The 18,242-nt window shown below is 32.1% G+C and overlaps 1 protein-coding gene across 6 annotated transcripts in view; it reads right to left on the bottom strand.

Annotated features, from left to right (window-relative positions):
- LOC106460800 (apoptotic chromatin condensation inducer in the nucleus-like) overlaps positions 1–18,242 on the bottom strand; it is a 75,150-nt gene that overhangs the window by 54,793 nt on the left and 2,115 nt on the right. For 5 of the 6 annotated variants that reach the window (XR_002610842.1, XM_013920539.2, XM_022387591.1 and 2 more), the window contains exons 2-4: positions 8,499–8,544; positions 5,105–5,128; positions 2,801–2,820 (exon numbers count right to left, since the gene is read on the bottom strand). Coding sequence is in view for 5 of the 6 variants with exons in the window: in XM_013920539.2 (XP_013775993.1) it covers positions 2,801–2,820; positions 5,105–5,128; positions 8,499–8,544 (90 nt within the window). In the remaining variant the exon portion in view is untranslated. The remainder of the gene's footprint in view (positions 1–2,800; positions 2,821–5,104; positions 5,129–8,498; positions 8,545–18,242) is intronic. The other variant, XM_013920540.2, reaches the window with a different exon arrangement.

Here is an 18,242-nt window from a genome sequence, read left to right as displayed (position 1 = left end):
GTGTACGTTGTGGGTCACCCTGTGTCTTATCAAACCCCAACATATATATATATTCTTATAGTAGACTATGGATTGAAAATCCAATAAGCAGGTTATTTATAATAATTATCAAACAAAGTTTCTATAAAATAGGGAATTATAACCAGTCATCACAGAGAACATTTGTTGAGGAATGAGATGTGCATACATGCTTATCACAATGATGTTATAAGCAAACAGATGAGATGATATTGTACTACTTTGATGGTTTATCCTCTATAACAGCATATATAGTGAAGTAAATGTTTAGAAATTTGTTTTGTATGCTATAGGGCAAAGCATTTATAGTGATGGTCAATGATAGTATGAGGTCCTCATGGATCCCAGACAGATATTAGATTGTAGCTACATACTCCATCTGCCTGTTTCGAAAACAAGTGTCATATTGATCCATGGTTTCTGCTTAACAATTACATGAATGGATATAAAAAGATAAACTATCGAGAAAGGTGTGCTGATGAGGGTTAAGGAAACATGCAAACTGTAGATAATTTTACTAAATCATTTTAGGAACTTGCATAAAACATGCTCCCAGTTATATATACTTTTCAAAGCCAAAATGAGAGATTGACTTTAATATATACTTTTCAAAGCCAAAAAAAAAGAAAAAGAGAGATCAACTTTATAAACAACCTTTTAAAGTCAGTGTAAAGGTTCACTGTTTTACCTGAAGTACATGATTAATAGTACACATATTTTTTTATAGCTTTCAATTGTATACCCTAAATAAAATTTAAAATAAGCCCCTAAAAAATTAGTTTCCTCGAAATAAAATGAATCATTAATAGTATGTTAAATAATGTAAAATATGAATAATTAATTGGCCTTCAAAAACTCATGCTAAAAGTGTATGTACACATTTGCTGAGGTTTAGTCATATTTTATAACAACAATGTTCTAGGTTCCTTTACTGTCCTTGGAACTACTTCCTACATTATTGATTTATATTAATTCTGATGGCCATGGCTATATGATGGTTGTCCAATACCAAAGTTTCTGTGGTGATAGAAATGTGCTACAGCAAAAATAGTGAGGTCATTCACAAACCACATACTCTCTACCATATATAAATATTGGCTTCAAAAGCCATTTTAAGCATACCAAAGGCACAAAAGAAGACTCCAGGTGCACTGAGCAACTTGCCAAGTAAGTGATTCTAGTTTTATCAGCTATCTTTTGGCTGATGTTTTCAAAATGTGGCTATGAGCTTGTTAACCTTTGAGGTATGAGCTTCTGAAAAGTTAAAATTTTTGTTTATTATACCGATAATACCAAACTTTACTGCAATGGCTTTATGGAACAACGTGATTTCCTTCATATTCATAACCTTCACTCTGTGGATGATGGCATAACTACAGAATGTTTTCAGAACCTACTGATAATCTAAAGGATCTTCTGTAAAAGTTGTTCTACTTCTATAGCCATAGAGAGCACTGAAAGTTACTTTCTTCTAAATGTTATGTCTTTTAACCCTACATTATTTAACAATCTTGTTAACTTCATTACGAATATCCTTCCTTGGAATAAATTATTATATATATCCTTCCAGATATAAGTATATTTGTGACAGCAATGCATTGTTTGGGAATTCATCTTGAACCAAAGGTTGTAAAACACATCATCTATGATATTGTGACTTGCATTTGAGGCACCACACCAAGGTATGAGCATATGCAAGTTATTTCTATAAAAGTGTGATTATCTCTTTGTATATATATGTGTGTGTCTGCTGATGCTACTACATCATTTTGAATTATAAACTTGTATCAACCAATATATTTTACCTTACCTAGAAACAAACATACATATACAAAGGTTGAGTATTTTATATTAAAATGACTCTGGAGATTCAATACATCATTAAAAGTACATTTCTCCACATCTGGCCATGCTCTATCTGACAGTAGTGCTTCTTGACAATAGCCTTAAAATATATTTTCCATAGATAAAGATTTCATTGAAAGGTTGTCCTGTTCAAAGCACACCATTCCTCTCTGAATGCTTTCCATAATCAATCCAGTGTATGAGGACAACAATTTACCAGTTCCTGTTTGAACAGTCTGATCACAAAGAAATCCTCAAGTGTTGCATTCAAGATTTCCTGGTATGTCTTCACATGGAACAGCATGAATACACATTTTATACTCCAGCTGCTTGATATATACATTGGCTCAAAGGATATTTCATGGTAGCTACATGTGTACACGTGACTTTTTCATTTTTTCTGATGGAGATCCTTTTTGATTATGCTGCATATTGTTGCCTGGGCACATGGACAGCATTTGCCATTTGCCTCTATGTTTATGAATTCTCACCTGTTACAAGATTCCACATATCAATCACCATAGCTGGAGTACAACTTATTGTAGGTCTCTTTCTGGATGGTCCTGGTGCCTAAAGTTGATCCATAATTTTTTGTTTTCCAATTCCATTAAGTGCAAGGGATACTCCTATCTTGGAAAACCTAAATCCCTAATCTGAACACACCTTTATGATCTGAGTGTATAAATATTTTGCACTGGAAAAGACTGTTACATTCTCTTCCCATAAGTAACTAATTAATTTTCAGTGGAATCACACTATCTACAAAGTGGCAAGCAATATCAAAATATAATTCTGATACATGGTCTGCCACAGCTTTATACTGGGTGTGCTTGCTATATGACTATCTGCATGTTCAAAATCATTTTAATATAATGTACTCAATCCTCTGTATATTAATGATTCTTATACCTAATGTTAAAACCGAGGTAATACTTACAGATATATTTGGGACCAAATCTGAAATATAAAAAAAAAAGATATATATATATATATTATATTGTATTATACAAAAATTATAAGCAAAAATATTTACATCACACATAGATTGGTTTTCATACAAATAACCTACCAAAACCACAAATCATCAAAATGTTTGCAAGTTTTACCATCCAAATCAATTCATTAGTAAAACTTTACTTCTTGTGCAACATCAACACATTAGGTTACCAGCTCATCACATAATTTTATATTACACTGTAAAATGTTTGTTTTAACCTAAATCTAATGTAAATTTCCAATTCCATTTTCAAACAAGGGTGGGTAAAAATTCCATGAAAAAGTTATATCAGGAACAATAACTTTTTGATAACAAATTGTCTTAATACCAGGGGTTACTAATAATTGCTTATAACAAATATTCCATGCAAGAATAAAATATTACAAGTCTGTCAATGCCTTTAAGGTAACTAAACTTTGAAGTGAAACTATTTTGAGTTTTTGTGGTTAAATTTATATCATACTATTGTTGGCATATACATGCTGTCCTAATTTCTTTTACTGAGTTGTAAGCAATGCTTTTGCAACTGTGGTGATTCACATAGAATTAACTATTGCCATTGTTATACACAGTTATTGTACAATAAAATGTTAAATTTGTACATGTTTTTAAAATTGTCATCTTTCAAGACATGTATTTAAATTTCAATGATGGTTATCATTCTTTGTTATAAAAAAGTAAATATCTATTGTATGTAATAAATTAACCTAACCTTTATGCTACCACATCAGTAAAATGGTAGCAATTTGCTCATACATACATTAAAGTTCTAAAAAATTTAATTTAAACCTGATAATATTGATTAAATGAATGCTTATAAGTATGACCTAATTTAAAAGAAAAAGGATTTTCCATGATTATAATGTAACATGGTGAAATATCACACAGCACGATTTTATGGAATGTGTAATTCAAACTGCTTTTAATATAAACTTTTGCTAGTCTTTCACTATGAAGGACATTAAATGTACATGGATGTAGCAATTTTTATCAGTGAGACCACCAAGACACTGGTGATTATATTTAAATGTGTTAAGTGAATTCTACTACTACTGAAAATTTGGCTATTGAAAACGTATGAGCAGATGCAAGTATATAATCGAGGTTTTAGTCTTTATTACATAGTAAGTCAGCCTTTCCCTATGACAAAACATTAAAATTTATAACTTTTTATTTAGCTTACTCAAATAATAAGAAACAAATATTGAATTTAAAATATTTTAATTTTTACATCCCATCAAATTATTTACAAAGTTCTCTTTCTTGATAATAAAAACTTAATGTTTTCAGAGAAACGGTTAGGTTAGATACAAGCTCCCTTAAAAACTGTCAAAATAATATTTACTATTCAAGTTTGTTTTCTTACACTTTTTTCAATCTTTAAATTGTATATAAAAGTTATATTTTGGAAAAGTAATGTAATTAACATGGATTATACAACAAACCATGAGAAAACAAGTTAATGAGATAAAACAACTTCCTAACTAATAGCAGATATATTTTTGTAAAATCTGATAAGTGGAACTAAAATGTAGAGATACACAGGTGATATATATATATAATTCCCAAACCTAAGAATAATTTACACACTTTGTTCTAAACAGCAGTTTTATGTATAAATAAGCTATTTAGAAAGTCAGCTCATTACTTCCCTTGACATTTTCGCTGAGATTAACAAAACAGTCTACCTGCAGTAAATGTACATACCAAAGCATCAAGATATTTTAACTGTCCATTTTGCTTACATGTACTTCTCATTCTAAGGAATGTACTAAGTGCTTTATTTTCTATTAGCTTCAATCCATTATTACAACTTTCTTTTCTCTTGAAAACTGAGAAATAAGAAAAATCATATTCCCTCTACAAGCCTAAATCACAAAGCAAAGTAAACTTAACAATTTCAGCATGTAAACTAAGTTAGTAAATACAGTTACTCAATTATTTCCTACCATATTACAGGTATAATGTTAGATTCTGGTAAAAAAAAGGTTACTTTCAGCACATTAAGTATTTTAGAAATTATATCAGTTTGTGTAAAATGCTAATATATATATATAATGAACAGAAGGATAATAAATACATTTAACTGCACAATTACTCAATGTAAAATACAAGTTAACTTGAGGGACTCTGTTTTTGATTTCATACTATTTATATATTACTGCTCATGTAATGTTTTAAATTCACCATTCTTTCATACAAAACACCAAAGCTGGCTGTAATAGTGACTGCTCATCTTCTTACCTGCTCTCCTGTCTGATGGTTCAACTAACGGTAAAGGAAATAAAAATGTGGTTACTTTTCAAGAAGTGGCAGTCAAATTTATCAAGCACATGTCGTTCACAATATTTAGTTATTCTACATATGATTTTTAAGAGTCCCACCTTATTATTTTTACATTAAAAGATTCAAAATACCAGTTATGCACAGTGTATTTATACAAGTTCCACTTGTTTTAATTGCACAACAAACACAGTCCTGTAAATTTTTTCTCACAAAATTAAAAAATATACTAAACTACAAAATATCAGTTTATCTCGCATGATTTACCAACTTTACTTATCCACACACATTGGCTGGCCACTGTATTAGAACCCAGACCTTGTAATAGACTTTCTGAATCTACATTGTTCAAAATGCCTCAGAAGTACTAACTTGCATTTTTGTTCCATCTTCTGCATTCAGTGAATGATATATACACATTAACTATACATAAAATATATAACACGCATCAAAATCTAGCCTTGGAAAAGGGAAACACAAGACTAATAAAGCATACAGTATAGGTGCACTTGTACAGTATGCTTTGCACTCTATAAATGTTGTGCATGCTATGGTATTAGTCAATCAAACTGAGCCATAGCTAATATCTAATTATGTGTGAAATGGTGGTTAGTTGGTTTGGCTCTTTGTGCCCATTGTGTGCCGCTGTTTGAATCTTTTTTGTTCAAAATGACCATGCACTGACATTTCCAAGACACTTTGAATTATGATGAGTAATACTGGAAAAACTGTTCATCATGAGTTTTAAAATATTAGGGTTGATTTTATAGATGTTAACCTGTGCCATGAATATATATGCAGGAGCTATATAAGTGTGCACTTTGAATGGAAAATTTGTTTAAAAATTGCAGAATTCTACAAAAAGACAAGGTTTGGGAGACTTAATAAATTTTTATAATATTTAATTTAATTGCATCTACAAAACAGTCTGATCACATATGTATTTGCATCATAGATAAACTGCAAGAAAATGGTTAAGAGCAAGGAACTCCCTGATTTTTAAGCATGAAATTGATAGTTGTGTAGTAGACTACTGTTATCAAAAACAACTTCTTTGACATGCAGTTCAAAAGAAATATGTGTATAAGTTTAAAAAATATAGAGAGGAAAATGCACGTTGCTTAAGGAATTGGCACTTGAAAGCAAATATACGAGTGACTAAAAAAAATGTGTATCAAATATTGGTGACAAGCTGAGGAAAGGAACAATTGGACAGGTTCACAACAAATCCCTGGTTATGTCCCATCAGATTAATTCAATACAAAAGATGCTTATATCAATACACAAACAGGAGAGTAATGAAGCTTAGTGAATGATGGGAAATGAGCAGTCTGGTCAGAGGAGTTGTGATTCACCTTTTTTGTACTAACAGTACGGTAAACAATATGAAAAAGTATCATGAGACACTTGACCCTAATTGTGTTGTAACGTGCATAGTCTTTTATAATTTTTTTTTTCAAAGGACAAATAACCTCTGAAAGGAACCTGAATGTTTTTCTAATTCTATCAACCTCTAATACTAGATTTCCATTCTAATAGAGAAGGGTCTTCCAATATGATAATGTAACAGTACACAACCCTTATATTGTTCAAAAATTAATGTGACTCATTCATCATCCTCGGTTAAGTATCAGGTTCTAAATGCATACTATAGCCCTTGATAAAAAATGGTATGATATCAATGCCACAATAAGGCCAGACTGTTATTGCTGCAAAAGTTGGTCTAGCCTGATATTAGATGGAATCCTGATACAGTGACCAGTTTGGTGTCTATATGTGTGTGAGTGTGCGCATAAATACATATATATATATATCAACAACATTAAAATAGATCATAATATACTAAACCTTATCCAAATATATCTTTCAGAGATTCTGAATAGACATTTTGCTAAACATATTACTTCAAACTGTATTCTAAATTAGCACAAATAAATCTATCTGTAATAATGGTAATTTATAGCAAACTTTTTATTAAATATACAACATTTCCCATTTCCTTAACAACAATTCTCAGCAAACTCACTCTCTAATTAGTCCCTCTTTGAAGTATAAAATATTAAATATTATCTTTGTCTCTTTTTAGCTTTTCGTTCTGGATTTTAAAAACCTACTGTTAAGAAATTAAGAATATTGGTGATGCATTATTTAAAAACATAAACTAAAAACTTTGATAAAACATTTACTAAGAATATGTCCTGCTTTAATTACTAGAAAAGAACCTGAGATAAGAGCATTCACGACAGAAACTGTGTCAGTAAATAAATTATTGATCTAATAAAGTATGTAAAACAGTGCAAATATAAAATTCTGAACATTAAGCTGTTCTAGATACAATACTAAGTGTACATAGTACAAGCTAATCTACTATGAATGTAGAAATGTTTAGGCTTCTAGAAGGTTTGCTTTATTTTGCATTATTATTTTTTTAATTAATCATTAGTTTTATTCATATTTACATATTCTAAATACATAAACCCTACCATTTTGATATACAACACTGCATTTAATATAATTATATTCTGCACCTCAACCAAGAAAAGTACATGTAGGCTACTATCAAAATCAATAGTGAATAAAAGTTGGAACTTGTTTAAGAACTGATGTACATGTAACAGATTTGTTGCAACATGTACAAATAAACAATGCAGTAAAAACTTATCTTCTTGTACTACAGATATGATACAGAAGACTACATGTATAATGCAAAGTCATGTGTAAATTTCACTTCAAAACAAGACAAATATTTCCTAAACACAAAAATGCATCTAATATTGCAACCTTTTGAACAGGAATTATCACTTTGCATTATCTAAATGTTCTTCTGTGGGGTAAAATAATTCATTGTAAAATCTACTATAATGTGCTAATTAGAAGAGATTATTGGAATGGATTCATTTGTATCAGGTAGTACTGAACATTTCTAAACAGTTAGAAATCTCTTAAACAAATAGATATGAATTGCACAAGTAAAAATTATAAAAGAGATACATACATATTTTAAAATTCATATAAACAAAACACAATATTTAAAAAATGACAAACCAACCATGTGTACATTTCCTCTCGTAGACTTTATCATTTAAGAAGTATGTTTTATTATCTTTTATTTCTAACACTGCTTTGAAGAAATATGTTAAACAATATTCATTATTGATAGTATACAATGGTAGAAAATTACCAAAATTAGTAATATGTAATGAGCAGAGGTTACAAAATCCACAGTAGATCATTTAAGTTAAAAATATTGGCCAGTAATCAAATATATATGCATATGTGAGTGTACTTGTATATGCATATAAACATATGTGTGTATGTGATATGATTTAAAACTAAGATATGCATGAATACTCACCTTCACTTTTTTCTGATGCATTATGGAGTCTTTCTATTTGAAGTTGCTGAAACAGAAGATGAAACACTATACTACACTTTTTTAAACAACTGTTTTCAACATAGGAATAAAGAAATACTTTGCTAGTGCTAAGTTTAATGCTGTGTAGCAATTATGAAAATTTCAAAACCTGTAAATGTTTTGAATTGGGCTATACTTAGTAGTTTCCAGAGTAGCACATCATCTTGTAAAGGTAAAAACTTTTCTGAAGCAAAAACTGAGAGTGTATAAAATTTAAACCTGGACTCCCAAAGCAGGTAGTTCACCAAACTAAGTTAATAGTCAATGAACTTAACAAGTCTTAGTTCTTACTGCTTTAGACATCTATATGCCGAGAATCCACCTTAGTAAATCCAATAAAGACACATCCTCTGTTAAAAGTTATACATCTTCTTGAAAAAGTAAGAACTTAAGACCAAACAGTATTAAAACCACAAAATCTCTACTAACCAAGCTTTCAGGAATAACTGCCAGTACTGAACATTACAAATGCCTTCTGTACAGAAGCAATAAAGCTACTGAGCAAAACTTAAAATATCACATCTATTTGAGAGGAAAAGTATCATAGGATATTCAAAATAATCATAAAAAGGGAAAGAAAAAAATATTATAGACAGTTTTTGAGCTCTGAATGGATAGTCTTGGCAGTAAAAAATGTAATGCTTTTAACTTTCAAAAACCTAAAATGTATTCTTGTTCTCAAACAAAAATAATTTTTTAAGCATATTAAATGGAACATTAAAACTGTTCAAACATTTTACCTGAACCAGTACTATGAATGTAACCTTATATCTTTTTACAAGTCTACAATAACATTCAGTTTTAAAAATTCCTAAAAGCAGAACCAAGTACACCAAGTGCTTGCAGTGTAGGAAAATCTTTTTGAGAAAGAATGTTTGTCAGACATGATTGCCTTAACAAAATATTTGGTTGCAAAAGCTGCTTGGATTGTGGCTATCTAACCAGGAATACATAGTCTGGGTGTATTTTAAGAGCTTCTGGTAGTTTGTTCTTTATTTCAATAACTGGAGAAATTAATTCCACAATGCCTATATGTCATGTATGGTTTGTGTCTATAATTAAACATAAAACATTATGCAACTTTTTTTTCATTTAGTTGTTTAATATTTTTTTTTACAATTTATTTTTTCCATAATTTATGTTGACTCACCCAATTTTTTTAATTGTTCATCCATCCATTTAGGGCTACTTAACTTGGATTAATAAATTCTCTACATCAAAATTTATTAAATATATATTTTTGTACATGTTATGATGCAACCTTACCAGGGATATAGCAAAATTGTTAACCCATATTACAAGCTTCTCCATATCCCAGGTCTACAGTATAAATAAACTTACCCAAAATTGGCATGTCACATACACGTAATATTTGCATATTTTACAATTTGGCTATGTTGTGTGGGGAAGTTACTGCCAGTGTTCTATTAAAAAGTTACCATGTTTTTTGTTATGCTAAATAGTGAAATGTATAAATATACATGAGAATTTTTTAATCTTTAAATGAAATTAACTTTGGCATATTTGTTACACTTCTTTTCAAGGTGTATCTTAGGATTTATGACTTTTTTAGTAAATGGTAACAAAACCTAATTTCAAGTTAATCTTTTAATTATACAAATAAACTTATGATTCTTTAGTGGTTTTTACCTTAACTAAAGTTAGAGTTGTTGCTGTACATTTATAATAATTATAATAATATTGTAACAAGTTCATTCTAAAATACTTTAGCTTTGAAAGTAAACATACGCTTCAAGTTAACTGTGGTTGTATGTTACAATTACTTGTCAAATGGTGAATCTCCTAAGCTGCCAGACAAATGGATTTTCATAGTCTGTTTTCATCATAGCTACACACCCAGCAGAGGGCTTTAGGGTTTTATCAATAATCACAACTAAACCCACTTTTCCACAACATCAATGATAAGAAATCCTTTCAAAATTTCAATACTCAAAATAAATAATATTATATTTCTCAATGTTAAAAACTCTCCCTATCCTGGCCATTCACTATCAAAGTCCTTTTGAAAAAGAGAAACAGATTATATATACACTGTACATGCAAACACTGGGCCCAATGTAAAATTTCTTTATCTGCCATTTGTTCATTTAACTAAGTGTTACAGAAAAAAGTGAAAGGTTATACTGTACAATGGATATATTTGCTATTTATATTAGCACAAATTTTCTTTAGTACAACTATATTAAGTATACAATGACAATAAGAACTTCCCAGAAATCATTAAAAACTGTAAAATATGGTTTAAATTTGCATTTTCAGCAGACTAAAAAGATATAACAAATTTTAAAAATAATGCAAAATGATTAAATGTAGATTTGGAACACTACTCAACTATGTCAAGCACAGATGGTTGCATCCCAACCCTATGGAATAATTGCACCACTGAATTAAAAATGTATTCCAAATAGAAATGAAATTTATTCAAGAAAAACATTTCACTTATATAGTTTTATACATAAAAATACATTGCAAGTTTTGATTTTAACATGCTCTGAATGAACACATTAGCATTTTTGAAATTTCTTTATTCTGTCTGATCATACTATAGCACTCACAGCCTCATAAAAGGAAAGTCAAAATAGCTGTAAGCAAGATATCCCTAATGTAAACCCTTTAACTTCACTACAAATTCAGTTTTACCCATTTTACCAATCATCATTTCTCAACCATCTAATATCATAATACAACGTAACTACCGTTATCTCAGCTTTGATAAGACATAGACTAGTGGCCTAAACACACGATGAAAGCTCTTTTTATATTTTTTCAATTGTATAAGCTAACATGGATTCCTCAGTATGATTCACACAGAGAATGAAATAGTGATACAGGCTTAACTTGGTGACATGTTGCTAGAAGAAAAGATGTTTGTGAACAGCTTCTGCCACAAATACAGTCTTTGTTTTTTTTAAAGCTTGTGAAAATACTGCTTTATCATTTTATACTTCCTTTGAATTATAATGTTGCATTCTGATACAAAAACCAATGTTTTCCATGGAAGAAGGTGAAGTAGTCTTAGTTACATCATTTGGTACTTGACTATCTCAAGTTTTGTTTCACTGACAAGACCACAATGCTATGCCATGTTTACATTAGGCCTTATTGGCCTGAGTGACTGCTTCAATGAGTAAAGAAAATCATCAAAATGAAATGTAAAAATATACACATTTAAATAAGACTTTATGATCAACAATTAAAAAAAAAGCCAGATTCCTTATAATTTTGGTGTGATAAACAATTTATTTTCATTGTACACCAGTGATCAGTGATCCCTATGAGGGGATGCACTACAATATCAAACAAGGTCACTGCAGCAACATCAGGACTTTGTGAATATTATACCCAAATACCAGCATCAGACACAGTGTCCACAACACCCAGTGAGAATTCCCAACACTGGTGCTCAGTTGACCCTAGCCCAACAGGACCAGCCGATTGACCCTGGGCAAGCGACAAAATCCATAATATGAGGAACAGAGGGTCTAATAGTTGAAAACCCCTAACCCAACGACCAATGGTGGAAAACATTCCACTTATGTTGGTAAACATCACTAGAGGAAGGACAATTTGAACAAGCTAAAATATAAGTGACTTGACAGTACAAACCAGATCTCCTCGCCAAGGACTGGATAAAAACAAGCATGAAGATGGATAACATGAAGAGCTGGATGAAATGCCTGTGACCGAGGTTAATGTAGAATGCATGGAGTAAGAGAAAGATGTAATGGAGGTGCAGACTGGCGATGGAGCAGCCATGGGAACCACAGTTGTGCAGACCAGTAATGAGTAATCAGAAGGACTTCATAAGGAGTGTCATGGATGATAGAGATCACACTGTGAAGTAGATGGATGGGAGGATAAACATACAGGTATTTATTGGTCCAATCTTGACTGAAAGCATTAACAGCCAAAGCAAGAGGATGAGGAAGCGGAGACCAAAACAGATGTAATTTGGTCTTGAGGGATGTGAGGAGTACTCCATTGAAGGCATACCCACTGGAAAACAAAAGGATTGAGAGACCACTCTGTAAGATAAACTTTATCTGGATGGGAAAGACAATCCACAAAAAGATTGAATGCACCTGGAATATGACATGCAATGATACAAATACCGAGCATGTGGACCCAAAAAAGGAGTTCCAAGATCTGACCACAAAGGGAACGGGTGCCGCTTTGTTGACTGAGATAAGACACCACTGTAGAATTTTCACAATGGATCATGACCAGACAATTCCTGGCAAGATGAAAAAAATGATCCAAGGCATGATGTACAGCCAGGAGCTTCAGAATGTTGATATGGTAAGATCTTTCAGCCAGAAATCACTGACCTGAAGCTTATTGCTGATTGATCCACACACACCCAAGCCCTGAAGGGAAGCATCCATGAAGATATGTAAATTTGGACAAGGGGAGGAAGTGGAACACCCGCTGACATATGAGCCTTGACCAACCACCAATGCAGATCATCTACAAGGGAAGGAGGAAGAGAAATAGGAGCCTCCAACAGATCACAAGGAAGATTCCACTGGTCATACAGAGTCCACTGAAGAGACTGCATATGTGATTGACCCAAGGGGATAAGTGTTTCCATTAAAGACCATATACCCAAAATCAATAGAATCTCGAGAGCTGTAACAGAGGGAGAAGTAAGGGCATGGAGAACTGAAAGCTCCATCGAATGAAGCTGAAGATGAAAAGGTTGGGTCTGACTGATATGAGTGTTGAAAAAGACACCCAAATGGATAAGATAGTGGGTAGGTGTACAGAGTGACTTCTCCAATTTGATTAACCAGCCCACATGAGCTACCTCCAGGAGCAGCAGATGAGTGTGATAGGCAGACTCTCATTCAGGATGAGCTACCAGAAGCCAGTTGTCCACTGGACCAGAACCCACCAAGTAGTCCCAAGTACTGTTGGTGATGGGCCCATCTGCATAGAATAAAATGATGAGTTAAGGAACCCCTGGAGGGAGGAACAGTGAAGGGCTTAGAAGGTGCAGGATGGTAAACAGTAATAAGGGAAATTCTAGGCTCAGAATGTGACAAACAATCCACCAAAGAAGAAAGAGTAGTTTGCTGTCACACCAACTCCACATGGGATTCCAAAGTCTCAGGATTATTATGAAAAATGTACTGCTGAAGAAAAGGGGGTCATACGCAAGTCCTGGAGATAAGAAGGCAGTAAACAAACCTGAGACAAGGCTGCATACCTCCCCAAGAGATTCCAACAATAGAGAAACCACATGTGTAAGGCTAGAACTAAAAAAACAAATGTGCCAACTTTGAAGGTAATCAGGGAGAGGCAATCCCTCAAAAAAACCTCAGGATCTCTGTGGATCACTTTGGAAAGAAGATGGATAGTAGATAAGTACCACATCAGAGTCAATAGGGTAAGATGAAGGTGGGAAAATTGGGTGTGGGATAAATGAACAGGATGATCAGGGTCCAACCCCCACAAGGGCAAAAATTGATTCTAACTGTTGAGAATTTAGAAAGGGACATTCAGCCTGATGGTAGGCCAAGGCAAACTGATTCAAAGCCCATGGAAGGCAAGGCATGCTGGAACCTTCAACCATCTGAGAAACAAAATGCTCAGCATGAACCCTAATATCTGGGGAAGGAGGGAAAACCAAATATTGAGAGGAAGAAGTATCATGTAACAAAGAAGAGTGGGAATCATACAAAATCAGGGAGATGGATAAAATAGAACCTACCTGAAAAACAATGTCTAAAAAGGCTGTATTAGGCTAGCTGATTCTGCAGTAGGGGCATAGGAAGACAAAGCAAAATCAGATAGAAAAAAAGGCTGTCAAAATCGTCATCGACCTGAACAGGTTTGGCATGTCCAGGAGGAAGAGTGGCAAAATCAAAAGAAGTGGGTTAATTCAAATAACAATCAATCTCATGGCGGATGATAGCTGATAAATCCAAAGACAAGTCCCCTTTACCTGTAGCCTGTGTGAGTGTGATTGTAGAAGGTATGATCTCTGAAGTGGTAACTTGAACTTTGGAATTCATTGTGTAAAAATGAAAATCAAAAACAATTGTCTGATGAAGAAAATGAAGAACTGGGAAAATAAGTTATCTGAAAAGTTGTTAAGTCTTTAACTGTTGAAAAACAAAAAAATTTGCTTCAGAATAATAACAAACAAAAAAATCACAAAGTTGAACACATTTGAAGAGCACAAGAAAAAAGTCTTAACAAGTTACTGCCAAATGAGAAGTGATACTTCGGTAGAATCAAATAGAGGGAATCACGTGTCAAGAAAGTGTGTCGCACTCTTATTGATGGAGGATTGCCACATGATGACTTACATGCAAGACCTATTTGAATCAGTTGATTGTAAGGTATATGGGAGCTTGAGGTAGGAGGCATGCAAAAAAAACTGCATATATTAGGGAGCACTGAAGGAGAATAGCTATTTATGTGACCAGAGGTAAGGTACCTTATCGTAAACACCTGTTAAACATTTAGATGAATGAAAATGATTTATTCAATCCACTATCTAGAACAAATCTGACTAACAGTATTTAAAAATTTGACAAATTATTTCAAATTTAAGTCTATATTACAAGTCAAATACACTTTTCCTGTCTTATCCATTTATACTGTTTGGTTATAAGAGGATCCTCAGCATCATATTTGTCCATGATTTCTGATTATTTGTCTTTTAATTAGCGGTCACTACCTACCAAGTATAACACCTAAAATAACATACAAATTGTTTGCCCCCACCAGCAGGTCTGCCCCTAGACCTCTGCTGGAAACTTAGCCCTCCAGATCCTTTTAACAACTCTGTTAAAATTCAAATGTGCAATAACCCAAATCAATGTTCTACATTAAAAGAATCATCTTAGGTTAACTAGATACGTTATGATACTGGCAGCTAAATATAAAAAAGTAGCCACTGGTTAGATTATTGACTAATAAGTAAATATTATTTTGACCAATGTAAGATATAATTCTGAAGAAATAAGTGGTGTAAATGATCTAACAAGACTAACTAGATGCCACAAGTAGTAGAAACAAAGCAATATAATGACAGTGGGCCCATAATAAAGTTTGAAAACAAAGGCCACTTGAAAAGGGTGTCCCATGCATGGTGAAGTAGGATCCTATCTCAGAACTGTCGAGGTGAAACATCATCACCTGGTCCTGAAGAGCCAGTAGGAAGGAAAGTAATGTAATTATAATAATTAGTAGTAGTAGTAGTAGTACTGCCATTCTATGTTACCTGAAGTATTCTTTTTTTAATGTTTCTGTGGGGAAAAGCTACTGCTTTTATTAAAATAGCATTGGGCACATTTAATATTTAACTGAACATCTAAAGCTGTACACTTGAGCAAAATACTTTCAATATTGCTCCAATGATACTCTATACAAGTATTTGAAATTCTGGACAATGACTTCTTCAAAATATGTTATAAATGCAATAAGAGCTCAGTTCTTGTTTTTTTTTCAGAAATTCTTAAATGTGATTAATAACAAAATATAATTACAATTTCTCTCAGTAGTGAACATAAGTTCATTTTTGTCATGACATTCTGTTGGGTATTTCTTCACTTTAATCAATGAAATATCTGTGTTTACACTGTGTAAAGATTTATAAGAAAACATTGTTGTTATAAAAAATATGAAGGTTTTAGGTTTTATATATATATTTGAATAACTAAAAAATCATAGATTACTACCTTAATACCATAGAATTCCACTATAATTTATAAAGCTTAGTAACTAAGATGTATTTTAGTCTAAAAAAAGCTAAAATGTCGAGCAGACTAAAGACACCCTACCTCTTTGAAATATTGGTTCAAAAGAAAGAAATGGCTGAGTCCTTTAAAATGGCTGAGAAAGCCACTAGTGGGACATTCTGAACTTCCGATTGGTTATTCATGTCATATATCAAAGTAAGTGTGTATAAGGGAGAGTTTTCAAAAATGTAAAGAGGTGGGCAGGATGCCACAGTGTTTGATTTATTACATGAGCAATATCTCAGTAAATTGAAAAGATAAGAGGCTCTTATTTTATATTCTAGCTTGTCAATATCATTAATTTGAATTCCTAATTCTTTGGAAACTATAGACTTAGTATTTTGACTTCACAAACATCTAATATGAATCAGTGCTGCATTCAACATACCATGTGACACAAAAACTGATGTTTATTTGTGTTTTTTAATATTTGCTTTTAAATTAAGAAATTGAGTAATATATAGTATTGAATTTTGAATTAAAATAAACAGTTCTATACCAAACTTATTGACATAAATTTGTGAAATAGTAGTTCAATTAAATTTTGAATGTGAGTCAACAAATGAGATGACATGGCCTTTCACCCATGACCCTTCTCGAAAGTGTTAAGTCACTCAAGTCATCAAAGCAGTGCTCTGTAGCAAGTAGTAAAGTTAAAATTTTGGTGTGAAGATGAATTTATATATATATTGATTACAAGTCAAAAGAGAGAGTACTCTCTCATTATTAATCACTTCTTAGGACAAAAAATAAGTGTTAAGATCAATATTCTTTTGACAATAAATACTGTAAGCCTACACATCACCATTACTGTCGTTTTACACTGTAAAAGTTATACTAGCAACTTTATGAAGCTATTTTATAACACAGAATTAACTTAATACTTACTTTCAAATTTCAAAATATGCCTTAACTTTTCACATAAGTATAGAAAGATAGAGCATATTTTGTTGAAATATTTGCATATTTTTAAATTATGGAAGGTACAAGTTAGTGCTATAGAGGTTTATCAAGAAATCGCATAGTGAGTACTAAACAAAGAAATGTAACAAACACATTGATACAAAATGTAACATAATATAATTACTAAAACTAAATGATAAATACTTAAATGTAAAAATATGAAACTGATATTTTTGTTAAAACATTCAATATCTTTGAAAATCCAAGTAAAACACAAGTTATGTAATTCACAAAGTCTTTTTCCAAATACAGCAATATGTACCATGATAATGATAATTGAAACTGTGATAGCAAATATGCAGTGGCGTAGCAAAGGGGGGGGGGGGTGCAAAATTTCCTTTGGCCTATAATGCCTATTAATTAGTAATTATGCCCTCCCCTAGGATATAGTACAACTGCCCTACGTTAAATAAAAACGACACAGTGTTACGTTATTTGTGTGTATTACGCTTGCAGTTTTAACTTTTAAAAGCCGTCCACCGAAATACAGTGAGACCGAATTGACGTACAGAAGTAAATTACATTATTCTATCATTCTTCTGTAGATTAAATACAAGTCCTAGAGTACAACGTACAAGTAAGTGTATGTTCAACAAAAAGAAAATACGAGATTGATGTAACATATTAACTGGTGTGCAAGATTGGCAATATATACAACAGGCAAGGCCTAGATCTAGTAAACATTATAGGCCTAATGTAGTAGTTTGTAATTGTATTGGTTGATTGTAAATCATGTCTTACACCAACTAATGTACTAGACATTAGGTCTCTAATTGCAGTTATAACTTTATTTCTAGACTCTAGGTCCATCATCATACAAATTGTAGCCTATATTATAAGCATACTTAGACCTATACTAACTATTAAACTAGGCATTGTACTGGGACAGATCTAATGACTAAGTTAATAGATCCAGATGTAACATTTGTTCTAAATATTAGGCCTAATA

The sequence above is a fragment of the Limulus polyphemus genome, unplaced genomic scaffold (genome assembly GCF_000517525.1).
Source record: "Limulus polyphemus unplaced genomic scaffold, Limulus_polyphemus-2.1.2 Scaffold837, whole genome shotgun sequence".
Lineage (NCBI taxonomy): Eukaryota > Metazoa > Arthropoda > Merostomata > Xiphosura > Limulidae > Limulus > Limulus polyphemus.
The sequence above is the reverse complement of the archived record's forward strand: the minus strand, read 5'-3'. Positions and strand labels throughout refer to the sequence as shown.